General features: G+C 37.2%; 1 protein-coding gene across 3 annotated transcripts in view; it reads right to left on the bottom strand.

Moving 5' to 3' along the window:
* Window positions 1-20,276, bottom strand: part of COL12A1 (collagen type XII alpha 1 chain) — a 111,620-nt gene that overhangs the window by 73,689 nt on the left and 17,655 nt on the right. For 2 of the 3 annotated variants that reach the window (XM_070418228.1, XM_070418226.1), the window contains exons 9-14: window positions 18,695-18,985; window positions 17,894-18,496; window positions 16,568-16,840; window positions 12,181-12,453; window positions 10,096-10,368; window positions 1,420-1,692 (exon numbers count right to left, since the gene is read on the bottom strand). The exons of the other annotated variant lie outside the window; for it this stretch is intronic. In XM_070418228.1, the coding sequence (XP_070274329.1) occupies window positions 1,420-1,692; window positions 10,096-10,368; window positions 12,181-12,453; window positions 16,568-16,840; window positions 17,894-18,496; window positions 18,695-18,985 (1,986 nt within the window). The remainder of the gene's footprint in view (window positions 1-1,419; window positions 1,693-10,095; window positions 10,369-12,180; window positions 12,454-16,567; window positions 16,841-17,893; window positions 18,497-18,694; window positions 18,986-20,276) is intronic. 3 annotated transcript variants of the gene reach the window in all.

Raw genomic sequence — 20,276 nt, 5'->3', positions numbered from 1 at the left:
TAAAAAGAAAAGACAAATTCTCTCAGACCAAAAGATTTTAATTTAACTTAAGATCAAGATATAGGACTTAACTGAAATTGCTCTTTGCCCAATAAATCACCCAATCCCTCCACTTCTTTCTAATAAAAGGAAATGTAAGAATTCCCCATTCTTTCCCTAAAATTTTCCTAAAACAAAAGAAATAACATTTTCCCCTATAAATTTTGAGACATGTCCATGATTAACAAATAACTTGTTAGGAAAGAGAATTAAAAAATATGGACACATATTTTACCAGCCAGCTGATAATAAATGATGGTATATCATTCAGAATTATTCACAAGAAAGAATATTAATGAGATTATGGCAAATGGGAGCCACCAGAAAACTGAGTGGACTTTTGATTTAACCTCACCAACCAGAGTTAAATAATCTGAGATTAATCACAGTCTCAGTAGGCACTATTATTTACCAGTCATCTCTAAGTGGCTAAGCACTCTACTTGGTGCTTTGAACATTGTTGTTTCATTTAACCTTCAGGACAATTCTTAAAAGACTGCATTCTACAGATTAGAAAATTGAGGCTCAAAGATTAAGTAACTTGCCCAAGGTCATATAGCTATAAACATGCCCAAATTCTCTTTGTTTCCATAGCTCCTGATCTTTTTACTAGTTGAGTTTCTTATCTAGTTGATCATTCCACATAGGTGTGTGGGGGGGGGGGGGTATAAATTTTATTTTTTTAATATATTTTTATTGATTTCAGAGAGGAAGGAAGAGGGAGAGAGAGATAGAAACATCAATGATGAGAGAGAATCACTGATTGGCTGCCTCCTGCATGCCCCCAACTGGGGATCAAGCTGTCAACCTGGGTCTGTGCCCTTGACTGGAATCGAACCTGGGACCCTTCAGTCCGCAGGCTGACGCTCTATCCACAGAGCCAAACAGGCTAGGGTGGGAGGGTATAAATTTTAGATACTAAATGAACCTGAATTAAAACCACATTGGGGTTTTTGTGTGTGTGTGTGTGTGTGTGTGTGTGTGTGTGTGTGTGTGTGTGTTTAATCCTCACCCGAGGATATTTTTCCATTGATTTTTAGAGAGTGGAAGAGAGAGGGAAAGATAGAGAGAAACATCAATGTGAGAGAAACACATTGATTGGCTTCCTGAATATGCCCTGACCAGAGCCCCTGCCGGGGAGGAGCCGGCAACCAAGGTACATGCATGCCCTTGACCGGAATCGAACCCGGGACCCTTTGTTTCACAGGCCGACGTGCTATCCAGTGAGCCAAATCGGCTAGGACCAAACCACATTCTTTCAAGGTTCTAATTTTTCAGTCCTCAATGATCATATAAAGAAAAGAAAAAAGCAAGCAGTTCAACTTCCTATTGCTTGAGAGGGTAGCTAACACACCCAAACACATTTGTGATGTTACCTACATTCAGTTGTGGCTTCTCCGTTCAAAGGTTCTCCTTCTCCACTGCTATAAACGGCAAATACTGAAAGTTTGTATTTGGTCTCCGGCTGCAGGTTTTCTATCACCGTATGAATTGCATCTTCAGGAAGATTTTTCTCTCCAGCCTCAACATCATCATAAAGCGATTTCCACGAGACCCTGTAACCTCGAACCATTCCCGGAGCAGAGGTCCAATAAGCCCCAATTGATGTGTCCGTGATATCTTTAGTAATTAAATCCCGAGCTGAACCACGTTCTAGAATAGAAATTAAAGGGGAATCATTATTTAATGTCTACAAGATGTGTCAATATTACTTCATCCTGATAGACATCCTAACTTGCTGGACTCAAACTCAATTCGTCTAAAGTTGCTCATTTCTCCTTTCTGAGCTGACTGCCCTGTTCTGTGAGTGGAACAGACTGATGGATAGAATATTAAAATTTTATCTGATTCCTGCATAGCACTCCAGCCCCGATCTGTCCAGTCAGATGGTAAGTTCCTTTAGAACAAGGGTGACATCCAAATATGAAGGGGTATATGCCTCACAGAAAGTTTTCCAAAGAAAAGAATGCATCTGAATCCCAAAGTTTTACCACGTATCAGTCCATCTTATGACATAGCACATGGCTCACAAAGGTCTTTATTTCTTTACCATCATCTTTTCCTCTCTAATTTAAATAAGCTCAGTTTCAATGTATGATTTGCAATCATTTCAAATGTGAGGTTCAATCCAAGTGTCACAAATCTTAATTCTGACAATCATTTTTTTGGTGGAAACTCTATCCGTTCGTGCAGAAGTGCAAACTTTCAATTCAGCTTACCCCTAAAGAAACTAAAAACCACCAATTCTTCTGGAAAACCTAAGCGTGATTAGTCATCAAAATAAAACACACCACTTGTTCTAGCTGATCGAAAATGTCTGTTATGAAATTTTGGTTCTTTCATTTAAAAAAATACAACCCAAATGGAAAAATATGGAAACCTCAACTTAATAGGAGGCACAGATGTCTTCCAATAAAACCCTCACTTTCCATAATTTAAATGTAAGTTAAACATACAGGTCACTTTATATTGGCTACCTTTACTAAGGTTTATGCCACAGTATGACATAAATATAAAACTATCTGCTCCTACAGCATACATTTTACCAGTAATTGTATATTCAAGCAAATGACATATAATGCTGTTACAAGAATTTTGAAGACTATTATTTTACTTGAATCAAAGGATAAAAATGAATATAACAAAAATATTCATGTTTACACAATTAAATTTCAGCACCAAAAGTAAAGATAACAATAAGTGAAAAAGAAATCTGGGTGAACAAACACCTATCATATATGGTAGACTTTAGAGGGGAAAAATAAATAAAACAGAAGCTGGGCATCCTACCAGACCCCAAGTGCAAATGGAAAATTCTAACTCCATTATAAATAACTTTAACTGCTGACGAGACATTTCAACTCTAGAGGGAAATTAGTTACATATTTTCAAGAACATGTTGACTTTTTTCCCTCAATACTTGAGATTAATTTCATCTAACTGTCTTCTTTACCTGTATTTGCTACTTAAATGGCCATACATCTTTATATTTTTCTCTACTAACAGAAATGTAAGCAAACTTTTTCTTTGGTTTGGTTTGGTTGGTGTAGGTGTTGTTTTTTGGTTTTTGTTTTTTAATCATTAATATCCCCCATGGTTTTCCATGTGCAGCGCATGTTTGTTTGATATATAGCCATTTATCATATGCATTTGTCCTCCTAAATTTCCTAAGTTGCAGTTAGGAACAACTGTTATAAAATAATTGTACTTAAATCTGACTTTGAATTTAAATGAGCTAAAAACTGCATTAATGACATTCCAAAAAATATATAAGACAAATAAAGTTAGCTAGAATGTGGGGATTATCTTCCAAATTAATTTGAAGTAATTTATAAACAATAATTTTAGCTTCTAGTCTTCCCAAGGCCATTTTTCTCCCTACTTTCTACAGAATTGAATTTCTGACATTGTTTCTTTCCATGACAACAGACATCAATTTCACAAACACAAGTTAATGATGTCACTGTGAGAAAATAAGAAGAGAATTGTGTCTGAAGCAAAAATACATTCACAAAGACATTTGTAGGCTACAAACAAAAGGTACTTAGATCACTAGACATGTATTCCCATGGATTTTAATCAACTATTTTAACACTCTCAAGACCTGTAAAATGGCAATAAAAACATTTGCAAGGTTTATCAATGTCTTGAAAATAATCTATAAAAACACCTTTTAAGATATAAATAAGATATTAACTAAAAGATATTCCTGAGTTCTAATTAATGGCTATCAACACTAATTCAAGTGAATGCTAAGTTCTCAATTACAGAAAAAAATCCTCAAAAAATTATAGTTTCTGCAAGTGTCACATAAAGGCATTATTTGCAGGCACCGGCATTGCAGCATTCCATGTTAATGACGAAGAAATATGGGAAGAAGACAACTCAATCCAGTAGCCAAGATTGAAAAGATAAGCCATTTCAATGGGCTTCTTATACGTCAGACAGCTTGATCAGAATACTGCTAAATATTAAGTTTATACTATTGTCAAACACATTGATAAACTTTTTCTTAAAAAAGAAGTAGAAGGATTGGGTATTCCAGCTGCTGCATGACACCCAAGAATTTTGAGAATATGATATACTCATAACAGTAAACTTCATCTGGCCTATAACCCTTGAAGTTTTTAAAAATGGAATCTTGGCTTGGCCAAATATTAGATTTCAAAAAAAATGAAGCAATCACTTTGTACCCTATGATTTCATTGGCAGGCTGCCAAGTGGCAACGCTGGTCTTAAAACTAGATATGAAATCAGCTGACCAGACCACCAGCAGGCTGGGTCACCTCCTGGGACCCTGGGGTCCTCAGGAGCAAAATAACTGGACTGGACCTAATCAGATACATAGAATCGCCTAGAGAGCCAAAGACTAGGCCAGGCCCAAATCAACTAATTGGAAGATCTGGAGAGATGCCTACGCACTGATGTTTCCTAAATCTCCTCTGTGATTCTAGCTCCTCTACAACTCTTTATTCTTTCTGCTACCCCTCTTTTGAGGTCTAGAGAGACATTTATTTGAAAGGTGTGCTTGATCAGTGTGGGAAGGAACCCTCATACTTGCTTTCAACTCTGAAATGAGGCTCCTTCCAAATAAAGATGCCTGGTGAAAGCAAAAATGGCTCAAAACTGTTGGACACAGTGATGCTGTGCAGGACACAGTGATGCTGTGCCAGACTGCTTGATGGTTCATATATGATGCGGGTCCATGACCATGTACAACAAATCACCTTTAGGTAGTGGAACAGGCTAAACACTGACCCTCCGAAAATTAAGTAGATAGAAGCTTCTCATCACATCCTCTCCATCCCAAACACACATGGGATTCTCGTCACTCTCTCTTCCCCTTATTCTGTCTCAAAAGGAGATGGCTCTCAATACACAGGGTGGGGCAAAAGTAGGTTTACAATTGAGTATGTGAAACAAGTTTATTCTTGTATTATTATTTATTGGATTATTTTCCACACAAACACCTGTAAACCCACTTTTGCCCTACCCTGTATGCTCCTCATTCAAGAGTTGATCACATTTTCCTGTAAATGAGGTTCAATCCGAGTGTTACCCGGCAAAGCATTTGGTTTGGTTTAAAATATTAAATTGTAGGTTTTGTCCCCAGTCTAAGAAACGTCAGACATCAATGACTGCAGAAAGAGATTATCTGTCTTGGTTTCATTAGAGTGGGTTTTGGAGACAGTTTCTTTTTAGAGTACCTGGGAAGGGAGAGGAATAAGAAAGGAAAAACATCATGAAACCATTCTGCAGCCTCTCTCCAGGGAAGATTACTGTCCCTCAAAGGGGAAGGCAGAGCAATGGTGGCAGTCAACAGAAACCAGCTCTGCTAGACTGTTTACCACTTTGTCACTACTTTTCCCCAAACCTGGGTCCAATTCTGCTCTAGCAAAGGCTCCCTTCCTCTTTGAGTTCCTCCTTTCCCTCTGCCCAAGACCTACAAACGTGTTTTTGTCTGTTCAGGCTTTTTACGGAAGTGATACTGTTTTCAATAATATTTAAGCTCATAGTTCTGTACCACGTGCCTGTGCTTTGTATATTACTTTTATGTCTAGTAATAGAATTTCTGGCAATCGTATCAAAGAAATCATCTTCTACACTGAGGGTATGCCTTCATCTTTATTCCTTTGATTTTTTCTCAATAGTTTTCTCCTCTACCCTATTCTCCCCAGCATAGTGCCAGTATAGGAATAAGGAATAACAATGCTTTTCTATCATAAATTTAAATATACTACAAAACTCATCATTTTTGAAATGTTGATACTCAGCATTTCCACCTTGATTATAAAGTGTATTAACATAAGTTCAAAGGGCACTTTTCTCATGCCTGCTTGCATACATCTCTGTGCTGCTTCTGTGGGAAGTAATTTAGACAGGTGCATTTCTCATGATCTGAACATCTACAGGGGTTGATTTCTACTTTTTTCCATATACAAGGCCAAAGAACTAATGCCTCATTTAAGTAACTTTCCTACATATCCTCAGCCCTTTTCCATTTGCTTTCTGAAAAGCAAATCATCATCCAATTCAAATATAATTATAATACAAATTAGCCAATGATGATAACTGAAAAATTAATCATAATGAAATGAAACTATATTTCATCTTATAGATTGTTCCAGCCAGCTTTCATTGAGTTTCACATACCACTTTCAAAAATAGAAGTTAAATTGAAAATGTAATGTAAACCCTCTTCTAAATCAATTTGTTTTTTCCATTAGAGCTCAACTCCAAAGTCATCCAACTTTCCACAGCAGAATACAGAAGACCTGCTTCTGGATAATGTTCATGTGGAAACACACTTGATTTACAACCAATGAATTAGAGCCACCTTTGAAAAGGACAAAGTTCACTATTGATAAGTGAACTTAATTACTGTAAGCAATGCATAGTTCTTAAAAACCTCTTAACGATTAAATCATTCTTCAGCCTCAAAGCCTGTGGCATTTCTTCCACAATTGTTACCTCTCCGGTTTGATTTAGATTCTTCTCTGATGAGCCATTAATAAAAGGAAATCTGAATTGCTGTTTGGTGATTGTGCTAGTTCCCTGGAAACGTCAGAGTAGTCATACCCAGAATGTATGATTTTTTTCAAGTTATGAGACAGCAGTAAATTTAGGGAAACATAGAGGCCTTGTTCAGTCCATCTTTGAGAGGGCCCATGTTACTCTACACCATGCAGAGGAATTCCTTGATGTGTTAAAAACCTCATTGTACCAAAATGTCAGCTGCATTAGCTTGTGTGATGTACAGGAAGCCATTCATGTCTAGGACCCTGGCGGGTTGCTATAGCAACTGAAACAAAGGAAATTCTGAAAAGTCATCTTTTCCATTGCCAGAAAACAGCACTCAAAAATAAAAAGAACCGTATTATTCCCAAACTGAAATTTTCATTCATTTGTGGTAAAACTCTGAGTTATTCATTTCGAGGTTTATAAGAACCGGTTTTCCTCTCTCTAACCACTAGCAGTGACAAGCAAAAGTTCGACCAAACTTAAAGTGCATTTACATCTACAACAGGGTTTTAGTAAGCACATTAAATCTACTTTAACAACAACCGGAGGGGGCGGGGAATAATGTAAATCAAACCTACTGGTTTGTGCTCAGATTCCTCTGAAGTTGGGATCTGAAATAGTAATAAACTCTGCCTTTGTGATTCTATTTCATGCAGTACTAGAGCCAGCCATGAACTTCCCCAATGCCAATGCTAATAAATCTCTCTTCCAGGGACAGGGGAATTTTCTGATCATTGGCTGCATTTCAAGAAAGCACTAGGGAACATTTTCAAGTTAGGGATGGTTGTAGACCACACCAAATATTGTTTTAATTCTTTCTGAATTAAATAGAATGCACTTCAGGCAATCTATAAAATTTTCAACCTACAGAATGCTCTTGCCTGCTGATCCATGCCTCTGGATGAAAGAAACATTCCTGCCTGGTAGGCTCTTACCACCTCCTCTCCCAAGAGAAAAACAGATTAGAAAAACAGCAGCCCTCAAAAGCACTTGCCTGGCTTTGTTTCTGGCTTTCCATCCCCTGCATTTACCATCATATCCTATTCCTGTATATGGTATGTGGATTTGGCTGAGTTAATACAATAAAATGAAATGGAATAACCAGGGGCAAAAATCTTCTATTATTTTAATTTAGTCACAACTATGCTTTCACATATTTGTCAAGTTTACCACACATAATGCAATGGGATAAATATGTTAATAAAATCAGTCTGGCAGCATTTAATATAATCCTTCACCTTGGTAAAGTTTGGTGTAAATGGAAAAAAAATTTATTTTGGCAATTTATATATGAATTAACTATATTTTTAAAGAAAACTTACAAATCATCTAGCTTGCTTCCTTCTCAGGAAATGAAAAGGGATAATTTTTTAAATTTCTTTTGCTACCCATGTATCTCCCTTGGAGATAATTTTTGATCAACTATGTCCTGGAGCATACACTCATACACGCATACAAATTGGTAGATTTTCCACTGAGCCAAACCGGTTTCGGCCAAATTGGTAGATTTTCTACATGACTTGTGCAAAGCTATAAAATTATAAGCAATTTAACCATACACCTAACCTAGAAAAATCACAGCCCAACAGAATGTGTTTGCTAGTTAAATTAAAATTTGTATTTTGTTTTTTCAAAAGTTTACTTATATATTATTCTTTGCAAAAATACCATAATTTTTTAGAATCGAGAAGATTTGTGTTAAATATGAATATATTTTTGAGGTAAGAACATGCAGAAGAATATCAGAAGATTAAAAGTTACAAGCAAAAGTAAAAAACTATTAAACTATTTCCAAGATATTCCTTATATGGGAGAAATTTTCCCAAATGCAAATAATCTACAACTGTTTTGTAAAAAAATAAAAGCTTGAAAGTTTATCCTTAAAAAAAATCCTGTGAACAATCTGTGTTGGAAACCTCTGGAAAGCACATGAGAAAGAGAACTTCAAAGGGTCAAAAGGAAAGGACATACTTCTCAGGAATTCTGGACATCGCTCCAGCTATAAAGATCACATGCTTTTATTGTTTGGATCATGTCTCTGTAATGAAGGCAATTTCTATTTCTAGCTCTTATTGTTTTAAAAACTTTAGTGTAGCCAATCAATGTCTCTGAAATACTTATGAAAGTATTAGTAATCAGTTCTAATTACTAATTATTTCTTATTGATACACTTATAGACATATAGTATTTTACAGTTCACAAAGAGTTTCACTTACATTCTCCCATTTGATCTCCACAGGTCTGGTAGAAAGGGGTAACAATGATCATTCCTTCTTTACAGATGGGTAAACTGAGGCTCAGCGGGATTAAGGAATTATTTAAAGGTTACATGACTAAGTAGCCAAACCAGGACTCTTCTGGTAATCAGTATTTTACACACAGGTATTTTATCTTTTTTAATTCTCTTCCAAAAATATTATAGACTATTGGAATTGAATTCTTGATCACTATTCCAGAGACCATTTTAATTCGAATATTTTTGTTTTTATTTGTTTCTAATTCTTGACTAAGTCTTGAAGCTTAACTACCTACTGTAAGCCTGTCCCTGCTAATTAAAACATCTATAACCCTCCAAACTTCTGGATCCATCAAATTTAATGGATATTTTGCAACCAATATCACTGTGATTTCACATCACAAAAGACACTTCAGATTTGTTTTCTTTCTATGACCATTTTAAATAAGTTATCTAAAAGAACGTAATAACAAGAAAGAAAGTTATGCCTGGTTTTCCATTTAGACCCCCAACTATGGTGCTGACTCATCACTGTAACCATCCACTGACATTTCTTTTTAACATTATATTCCATTCTCATGTGGTTAAGTTAAAAGTATATTTTCTCTCTCTTACATGACTTGCCTTCGTAGTTGTGGTGAGTTAATTCTAAGCTTCCATTATATTTCAAAGGTCCTAAAAGATATGAAACTTTCTGACAACTTACTCTAGAGAAACAGCTCCAGTGTTGTTCTTTCTAAGTACTGCATTAACTTTGAACTTCTAATATACAACTGAAATTTGGAGGTCAGTCGAAAAATAAACTAAGAGAAACTTGGATTTTCAGATTTCTCAAGCTATTGTGAATGCTTTCCTCCCTGGTGAATGAAGAGACTGGGAGTCAGAAAGGGCTCCTATCTGCTCCTGGGAGATAGAAGCAGCTGTGTGACTATGGGCTCTATCCAAACCCTCTTCACCCACGATGTTTCCCAAGCTGCCTTCCCACTCTGAGAGTCACACACCTATTCTCCATTTAACCAACCCATGGCATTGCAACACATCTTTAGGGCCTTAGTATGCACCCAGCTCCCCAATACACTTCTTTCTAATCAAGTTAAATTTTTCAGTTGCTTATATTCTACATCTCTGAATACGAGGAAGTTTTATGACTGCTTATTTTTCAATACAAATGTCTTTTAAGAGAAAGGATTGCACATTTCTAAATTTATTTCACTGAAAACGTTCTCAGCTTCCTAAATGCAATGGCAAACAAGCTGGGGGGGAAGGGGAGTGTCTCTATAAACTATGACAGCAATTACCTTCAAGTGTTGTTCCTTCTCCAAAAAGGGCATCGCCGGCCCCAGAGGCATACAAGGCCGTCACGGATAAGGTGTATTTTGTCCCTTCGTTTAATCCTCTCAGAACAGCGTTGGTTGTGTCGCCCCTCACAGTGACCTCTTGAGTTTCACCTCCTGCCACTGGGGTGTATGTGACCAGATACTGTTTCACTTTTCCTGGTGCCGCACTCCAAGATAATTTCATAGATGATGTGGTAGGGTCAGAAACTCTTAAGTCTCTTGGGTTCCCTCTAACTTCATTAAAAAAAGAAAAAAACATAAAAACTCATTATGTAATAAAATGACTTGAAAAACGCTTTGCTGCTGTATATGCATGTGTGCATATGAAATTAAATTTATATCCTGACTGTTGACTACCCAATAGAGTTCAAGCACTTCTAAATTGGGCCCCATAGTATATTAGAAAAAAAAGCAAAAGTTATGCAATTCCTCTTCTGTGCTTACAGGATTGGTTAAAAATCTTTCTTGTTAGAATCTGTCATGTAAAAAACTACAAGGTTTTCTCTAAAAGTGGAACAAAACACCATACAGTATGTTGATTAGTATCACAATGTGGATTTTAACGCCTCTAAGAAATTTGCAATAAAAAGGGTTTAAATGAATGATGCTATGAATGTCTAAAGCAGTGGTTCTCAACCTTCTGGCCCTTTAAATACAGTTCCTCATGTTGTGACCCAACCATAAAATTATTTTCGTTGCTACTTCATAACTATAATGTTGCTACTGTTATGAATCGTAATGTAAATATCTGATATGCAGGATGGTCTTAGGCGACCCCTGTGAAAGGGTCGTTCCACTGCCAAAGGGGTCGCGACCCACAGGTTGAGAACCGCTGTTCTAAATGTAATGACCAGAAAAAACATTAATGTGATAAAAATGATAAATGTAAAATACTGCTGTCCCTTAAAAAATATGTAAGAGAGGAAACAAGCCTAAGAGAGGCCGAGCCTGGGGTAAAACTCAGGGGCTGTCCATCGCTGTGCAGCTATGCTTGACATTGCATGACTTTCCTGGTACAGTGGCCGTACGGCCTCTGAAGGGTCTCAAGGCACCCAACTCTGTGACATTCCACTGGGCACACAACAGCCAGCCACTTTTACTCCAGAAAACAGCCAGATGAAGTCACTGAGTCTTGTTTGGATACCCAGCACAGAGAGCCCTAGATCTCCAGGAGAAAAGAGACAAAGGGAAACAGTGACTTCCCAAAGGGAAAAGAGGAGGAAGAAAGCAGGTGGACAGGCCAAGGCTGGTGCAGAAAAGGCTAATTAGCTACATTACTCGGGGAGGGAAATAGTGATGCAGGCCGAGCTAGAACGGATATTCCTTGTGAATGTCTGCACTGGGACAACTAAGTGCACAAACTCAGACATATGGCTTCTTAGCAACATGAGTCTTTAGCCTTGATTTCCTTATAAAACTAGAATAATAAAAATAGCAACTTCATTGACTCTATGCAGGGTTAAATGAAATAATACATAAAAATCCCTTTAAACAGAACCTGACACACACAGGTGCTCAATGACTTTTCATCATTGCTAATATGGTGTTGTTATTATTGTTATGTTTTTAAAACTTTAAAAATAGGGAATAAAATGAAAATTATGAATGCCTTATTTTTTTCTCAACGAATAACATTAAATATTAATCATTGGCCACAATCTGTCCTGGGAGCCAAATCACACCATTTAAAAAATAGGTCAATATTCTGAAATCTTTCTGAAGAAGTAATATAATCTGTTTCAACAATGCATAGCAGTTTGATTTTTTAATTGCTAGTAATCCTTAAATTCTATTAAAATATTTAGTAATATTTTAAAAATAATATTTAGACCATATCACAGCATTCAAGTTCTATTGAACCAAATAAATGCTATCATGAGAAAGTAATAAATGTGAGTAACTCAAGTCTAAAAGGACTATAGTCCAAAACACTCGGATAATTGAGACCAACTGTCTCAGGGCTTGTAGTATCTGGACAGTTGTCCAAAGTCTTTCCTGCAGACTAAGAGTTGAGTTATTACCACATGGTCAGCATATTTCCTTTACCTTCTTCCGTGGCTGCATTTCCAGTCAATGGAGAGCCAGGTCCTGAGACATACTCAGGAATTACAGAGACTTCATATTTTGTGTCTGGAGTCAGGTTCTCCAAGGTTCTTCTCCTTTGATTGGCTGGAGTGGTAACTTCTTTGCTTTCTCCACCAGCAGTTGGTCTATATATAATTCGGTACCTTAACACTCTCCCTGGAGCTTGAGTCCAGGTAATTTTAAAGCTATCTGTAGTCTCATCTGTCACTTGTAGGTTTCGAGGTGCTCCTTTTACTGAAATTTAAAAAATAAAGTTTCCTCTTTATATGAAAAATACAAAACTAGCTTTTGATCACTAAATCATAGCAGTGCTCTAAACAAAGCCATGAGCAGTTTTTTTGCCAAACATCCTGGTTACTTCATTCATTTAGCCAGACATTAACTAGATTCTAAAACAAATACAATGTCAAGAAACAGACCAAGTACTATTAACTTTTTAATCAAATAAAGAGGTATATATATATATATATATATATAATAGTAAACCTTTAGAATCATAAATACTCTATTAAATAATAAATTAATATTGACATAAAATTCAAAAATAAAAATTTGTTTCTTCAAATATAAGTAACCAAGGCTTTCACACTTACCAGATTTTCTTAGGAAAGTAGGAAAATAATACCTAATACCCAGGTCTACCACATTTACTCACTTGAATGAATTGTCTTATCCAGTCAGTCCCACAACTAACTTTTTATCTGCACAGTCATTTGACTTGGAGAATAATTAGGCCATACATGTGCTGGACCAAACACATTATAGATACTTAGTGAATGCTAGTCAGATCTAAATCTCAAGGTTAAGTTGCAATGTGGGTAACGTGAATAGACTCACAGTCCTAAATGAATTTTTGATTGAACCCAAATGAGAACGTCATTTGACTTTGTGTTTAGTAAACATGCTTAAATGACCTATTTGTTTAATGTGAAAATTGTCCACACAGACATCACATTCAGGAAATGAACTAACAGTTTTTCTCTTCCCAATCCACTGGGGTATAACCACAGAGTAACATGCCTTCATACACCTCTCATACAATTAGAAGTTTATATAAAAATCCAACACATAAAAGAGAAAGAAATTATATCCCTTAAGAAAAGAAAGAAATGGCTGTTGGCAGACTTGCACCCCTGATATGACAAGGAAAAAGACTAAATTATTCCCCCCAAATTAGGCAGATAAACTAATGGGTTTGAATACTGACTCTGAAGCTTAATAGATGTGTGATTCTAAGTCTCTACCTTTAAAATGTCAAATGTAGTGAAGTGTATCAGAAAGTATTCAACTCTACCTAGCAAAGAGAATATATCTAAACAAACAATGCTTAAAGCATTTGGTAAAATTTGTACATTCATGTTCTTAGCAGCATTATTTACAATAGCTAAAACATGGAAACAACCCAAGTATCTATCATGGGTGAATGATAAACAAAATGTGATTTATACATCCAACGAAGTATCATTCAGCCAAAAGAAGAAAAGATATTCTGACACATGCTACAACATGGATGAACCTTGAGGACATTATGCTAAGTGATATAAGCCAGTCACAAAAGGACTAACATTGTATGATTATTCTACTCATATGAGGTATCCAAAGTATTTAAATCCATAAAAACAGAGAGTAGAATAGTGGTTGCCAAAGGCAGGGAAAGTGGGATATGGGGATTTATTGTTTAATGGGTATAGAGTTTCAGTGTTGCAATATAAAACATTTCTGGAGATGGATGTGGTAACGGTAGCACAACAATATAAATGCCACTGAACATACACTTAAAAATGGTTGAAATGGTCAATCTTATGTTATATAAATTTTACCACAATTAAAATAGAAAACATTGAAGAGAAACCAAGATGGCGGCATAGGTAAACACCTGAAATTGCTGCCTTGCACAACCACTTCAAAACTACAACTAAAGACAAAACAGACATCACCCAGAACCACAGGAAGGCTGGCTGAGTGGAAATTCTACAACTAGAAGGAAAGAGAAAAGCACACTGAGACTCAGAGGAGGTGTGGAAGTAAAGTGCAGAGGTACGGAGGAGTGTGCGCGGAAAGGGCTGGCAACTGAGGACGCTGGTGTCTTTTTCAATCGGGAGGGAGTCTCAAGCTCCTGACGGCCCTGACTCCAGTTCCTCCGGGCGAGTCTCTGTGGACCCAGACTCATACGAGGAGAAACTGGACTGTCTGGCAGCAGGCAGAACTCGAGGGCAGCTTTCTCAGAGGTGCTTGCAGCAATTACAGCGGGACACTGAGACCCGGGGGCCTCTTAGGGCAGGACTGAGGACCAACCATAGCTGTTTGCTCCGCCCTGTTGATTCCCTGAGACCCCACCCCACCCAAGCTGCCAGCAGAGGCTTTTGCATATGAATGGGCTGGCCCTTTGAGATCTATAATTACCTAACAAACTGCAGCTGGGTCAGAGAGAACCAGAACATCCAAAAGAAGGCTCAAGGCCCCACAGCAGCTTGCACTGCTTCACAGCTGGGCCTCATCTGAGCACCTCCAAACCCCAAACAAGGAAGAGGAATCTGCAGATCTCTCCATAGCTCCTGCTGGGTAGCCTCAGGCAGAGGCTAAATTAGCACTTCCTTAGAGATCCAAGAGCCAGTGTACCCAGTGGTCAGAGTGGGACCATCCAGATTACAACTCCTCAGATCCATAAGGGACACACTCAGGGGCCAGACTCAGGGAGCACCAAAGCCCCACTGAAGCAAGTCTTGCCCCAGAAGGGTGTCTCCAGCACAGAAGTTCTCCCACTGTAGACACAGCTGATTCTCACAGACAATTGGCCTGGAGGTCAATTCCTCCAGTGATACCAACAACAATCAAGGCTTAACTACAACAAGACTGTGCACACAGCCCACAAAGGGGTGCACCAAGAATGTCAACCTCAGGTAATTGGGGAGGCTGAGCCACTGGGCCCTATAGGACACCTAGCACACAAAGCCACTCTATCGACACAGCGAAGCATAAAAAAATGCGGAGACAAAGAAACAAGACACAAATGACAGAAATGGAGGAAAGCAAACTACTGGATATAGAGTTCAAAACCACACTTTTAAGGTTTTTCAAGAATTTCTAGAAATCACCAATAAATTTAGTGAGACCCTCAAGAAATCTAGTGAGACCTTCAAGGTTATGAAAAAGGACCAACTAGAAATTAAGTATACACTGACTGAAACAAAGAATATTATACAGAGTTCCAACAGCAGACTAGAGGATCGCAAGAATCAAGTCAAAGATTTGAAATATGAAGAAGCAAAAAATACCCAACCGGAAAAGCAAAAAGAAAAAAGAATCCAAAAATATGAAGATAGTGTAAGGAGCCTCTGGGACAACTTCAAGCGTACCAACATCCGAATTATAGGGGTGCCAGAAGAAGAGAGAGAGTAAGATATTGAAAACCTATTTGAAGAAATAATGACAGAAAACTTCCCCTACCTGGTGAAAGAAATAGACTTACAAGTCTAGGAAGCACAGAGAACCCCAAACAAAAGGAATCCAAAGAGGACCATACCAAGACACATCATAATTAAAATGCCAAGGGCAAAAGACAAAGAGAGAATATTAAAATCAGCAAGAGAAAAAAAGTCAGTTACCTACAAGGGAGTACCCATACGACTGTCAGCTGATTTCTCAACAGAAATTATGCAGGCCAGAAGGGAGTGGCAAGAAATATTCAAAGTGATGAATAGCAAGAACCTACAACCAAGATTACTTTATCCAGCAAAGCTATCATTCAGAATTAAAGGTCAGATAAAGAGCTTCACAGATAAGAAAAAGCTAAAGGAGTTCATCACCACCAAACCAGTATTATATGAAATGCTGAAAGGTATTCTTTAATAAGAGGAAGAAGAAAAAGGTAAAGATACAAATTATGAACAACAAATACATATCTATCAACAAGTGAATCTAAAAATCAAGTGAATAAAAAATCTGATGAACAGAGTAAAAAAAATAAAATAAAATAGAAAACATTTGGTAATATATATTTATCATTAGATCCATAAAGTAAGGCAGTTTCAAAAGTATTTGAACATGAGACTATTGAAATGTGGGACAGAAAATGCTGGGTAAACAGTGCTTCAAGAGTTAATTGCATAATTATTAACAGTTCTCTATGTCTCTTACCCTCAAATGCACCAAAAGAAATCCAGGAGTTTTACTTAAAAGTTTTTTCTTTTTTTACAAGGGTTTATGTATAGTTGTATTTTAAAGATGCTAAATCTTACAAAGGCATTCACAGTTCTGAACTATAAAGCAGATGGTTATTTCAAATGCTAACTTTGTTCTACAATAAATTCCTAGATTTTGGAAAACAGTGGCAGAAACCCCATCACACCTTCTTCGGTGGTCTCCTCTCCAGCCAAGGGAATGCTGAAGCCATCCTCATACTCCGCAGTCACATTGACCAAGTACAGGGTCTCTGGCTTCAGGTTGTTGAGAACGACGCTGGTGCTGGTCGCTGGCTCCACCACCGTGACCTCGTCATCCCCAGTAGCTTCTTTATAGGTGATGTGGTAGGAAAAAACGTTTTCTCCAGCAGGGGACCAGTTAGTTTTAAAACTGTAAGAAGTCACCTCAGAAAAGCTAAGATCCTTTGGAGGCACATAAGCTAAAAAAAAAAAAAGGAGGACATAGTTTAAAATTTTTAAATCTATAAAGCAAACAAACATAGACTTAATGACTGCATGTTTCCTAAATGGCTCATAGTCACTTGGGAGAAGAATGCCACTGAGGCTTAATAAATATTCTACACATGACCATTGAGAGAAGACCTCTCACAGCCCTTCAAGGAGGTCCTGATCATGTGTCTTGACCATCCATAATACTAAGTTATAATGTTTAAATGACTAATTAAAATGGAATTTGAATCTTGAGCTTCTTAAGACAAAGCAGTAATGCGATGGTCCTACCCACAAGTGGGATTTTAAATAGTAACAGACTTAAGCAAACCTTCAAAATGTTCCCATTCATCCCTGGCAATCATATATTAACCTTTGATGGTAAACAGTTTATTTCAAAGTAATAATAAATAAATTTTTCCTAACAAAAGAATATTTATTAAACTAAAACATAGAAAGAGACTGTTTAAGGCATACAGCCTGTCCTCGGGGGACATACAAAGACATTGGAGAGGCAAGAGAGTGTGAGGTTATCAACAAAACAAAGCAGTACACATGAACATCAAACAACTGAAAGTAATGTTATAGCACTAGAACAATTAAGAAAGGCTTAATGAAAGAGATGAGGTGAGTAACAATGCTGAAAAAAGGGAATGTGAACAAATGAAGAAGAAAAAAGAAGGATAGGGAAGTCTGGATGTAAGGAATGGTGCACAAAAATGGTCCAGGAAAGGGAATGCATAAAATAAATTAAAGATCCAGGACTATGTTCTAGTTGCCCTTGATTCAAAGGACGTAGCTCAGCACCCACCACACAGTAGACACTAGGATCAGAAACATCTCATGACTCTAAAAAGCAAAAATGTCTAGGAGAAAGTCATATCTCAGAGTTAAATAAACTAACTTTGACAGTTTTCAATAACATAGGAAAGTTACTTTTTCCTGCCTATAAAAAGAATTGAAGAAGCATATTATCTACAATTTTAAAACCAAAAATTCTTTGTGCACAAAGAGATAACTATTATTCTATAAAGACTACCAACCTTTTTTCTTTATAGCTGCCAACTCTTGCTCAATTCTAAGGCAGATGGACTGTGTGAGTTCAAAAGATATCCTCTGAAAAGCATCAAAATCTTCCACTGTGAACACATGGGTCTCAGCAGGAGGAGAGGCAATAGCTTCCAATTCTGAGCGGACGGCATCTTTCACACCAACTGCAAAGATTTCAACGTCTGAATTTCTTAGTTTTATAGCAGGATCTCTGAAAGCATCTGAAGATTTGCCATCAGTGATAAGAATCATGACCTTGGGTACGTTGCTTCTTGAACCCTTGCTAGGCACAAATATTTTCTCTCTGACATAAGTCATTGCTTTCCCAGTGTTTGTAGATCCTCCTCTGTAGGGGAAGGTGTTTATTGCTTCAATTATATCTTCAACTTTGGTGAATTTTTCCAAAGTAAACTCAGTATGAGGATCCCGGCTGTACTGGACAAGACTTATCTGTACCCTGTTTGGTGAAATCTCAAAACTTTTTATGAGAACTTCCAAAAAAGCTCTAACTTTAACGAAGTTGGCAATCCCGATGCTATAGGAGCCATCAACCAAGAACACAATATCGGCTTTTATATCCACACCACGTGAGCATTCTGTAAAAAGAAAGAAACAAGGTTCAAGAAGTATAAATTAATCATTAAAATATAGCTATCTTGTTTTCTTAGTAAGCATGTTTCTTTCAAAGAAAACTATTGCAAATATTTTGTTTAAAACTAAATCTGAATCAGTAAGACATACTATCAAATGGACCTTCACATATTCCAAACTCAGTGATCCATCTGTTGACTCACCCACTTGAACTTTCATTGGCTGAGTCTTCTCCATTATTGAAACCGGTTCACTAGATGTCAGACCCTTCATGGCTGAAACACTGATCTGGTATTCTGTGTCTGCTGAGAGGTCGCGAACACTGAGTGTGGTTGTCTGAGGCCCCACGCTCAGAGCATGCTGTCGGCTGCCAGTGGTCATTGGTATAAGGAGGACTTTATAGCCAGTCACTGGGCTTAGGGATGGAGTCCAACTTAGCTTCATGTATTTTGATGAAACTTCCGTGGCAACCAAATTTGAGGGAGGTTCAATAACTAAAAAGTAACAAGCAGAACAGTGATTAAAAACAGCGGTATGCAACCCTATTAATGAAGGTCTTTAGGTTTGGGCCTTTAATTCCCCTTCTTCAAATTAATCATGAATGTATCAGGAAGAGTTGCCCAACCTTGTTCCATATCCGCCTGTACCCAGCAAAGGAAAAGAGACTCAGTGCCAGATTTTTATCAGGGAGCTGAAGCACAGCAAAAAATCAAAGTCCTCGGAAGAAATTAGTGATAGGACAGCTGATGCCTAATTCTTCTCTGGGACCAAGATTTCCATTTTGGTTTTGGTATTTTACTCATTGCCTTTATTCTCAGGTATCAGAGTAGGTACTTGATAAATATTTGTTGAATCAATGACTTAAATTCAAGTCTTCAGAAAGGTTTTCCCTTTTAATTATACTATAAGAATAAAAATATAATCTTTAAAAAAATTCTTTATAGTATGCAAGAAAGATAAACTCAGCAAGTCCAAATTGACAGGTGTTTTTTTTTTAAACAGTTTTATTCCCATTTATTTCAAGGTAAGAAAAATAGTTCAATGATGTTCATAATGCCACCAATGAGAGGTGAAACAATGGTTTACAACATGCATACTGACAAACAAATATTGAAATCTAAAGAATTTCTCTCCTTATTCAATGGAGAACATAGTCGTGTACTTAACAGAAAACATAAAGTACTTGAAGGTATTTCAGAGAAAATCTTCAAGTTTTTACATTTGTCAATGGAATCAGTTTCCCAGAAGACACAGTTTTAATTTTTCATCAGCCTGCAAGAAGTAGATGGTAAAACAAACACAAATTTTACTCATCATCTCCTCAAAAAGGCAATCAGATGTAGTATTTAAATGATGCCTAAAGAAATAAGAAATGGTGGGAGGGAAGCAATGGCTGTGCCAGCTGGAAGTCTGGCCAAACCTTTTGAGTGATTCAGAGATAGTACAGGGAACAGAAATCTCAGGCAAATTCCATGAAGAGCGAGAAGGCCATGAACAACACCTGTGACATGGCCTGCACCCATACAGGGGAGGTTCAAACAGTGACACCGCAAAAGCTTGGCCTTCCCCTAGTACATGCATGCCAGTGAAGATGAAGAGGAATTAGAAAGCTTGACAGATTGAGTAAAGAGAGGTTAACTAGAGAAAAGTGGGATGGAAGATGGATTTTGTACTAATATCAACCAAAAAAGTCAAACATTAGGCAGTTAAAGCAAAGAAAAGGATTCGGAACGTATGAAGTAATGAGAAGGAGTTCTGAAACAGAATTAGGGACAACGAACACTG

The sequence above is a fragment of the Myotis yumanensis genome, unplaced genomic scaffold (assembly GCF_028538775.1).
Source record: "Myotis yumanensis isolate MYYU_CA2020_CCGP unplaced genomic scaffold, mMyoYum1.0.hap1 SCAF_6, whole genome shotgun sequence".
NCBI classification, from domain to species: Eukaryota; Metazoa; Chordata; class Mammalia; order Chiroptera; family Vespertilionidae; genus Myotis; species Myotis yumanensis.
Note: the sequence above shows the minus strand (reverse complement) of the source record. Positions and strands in the feature narration are given on the sequence as shown.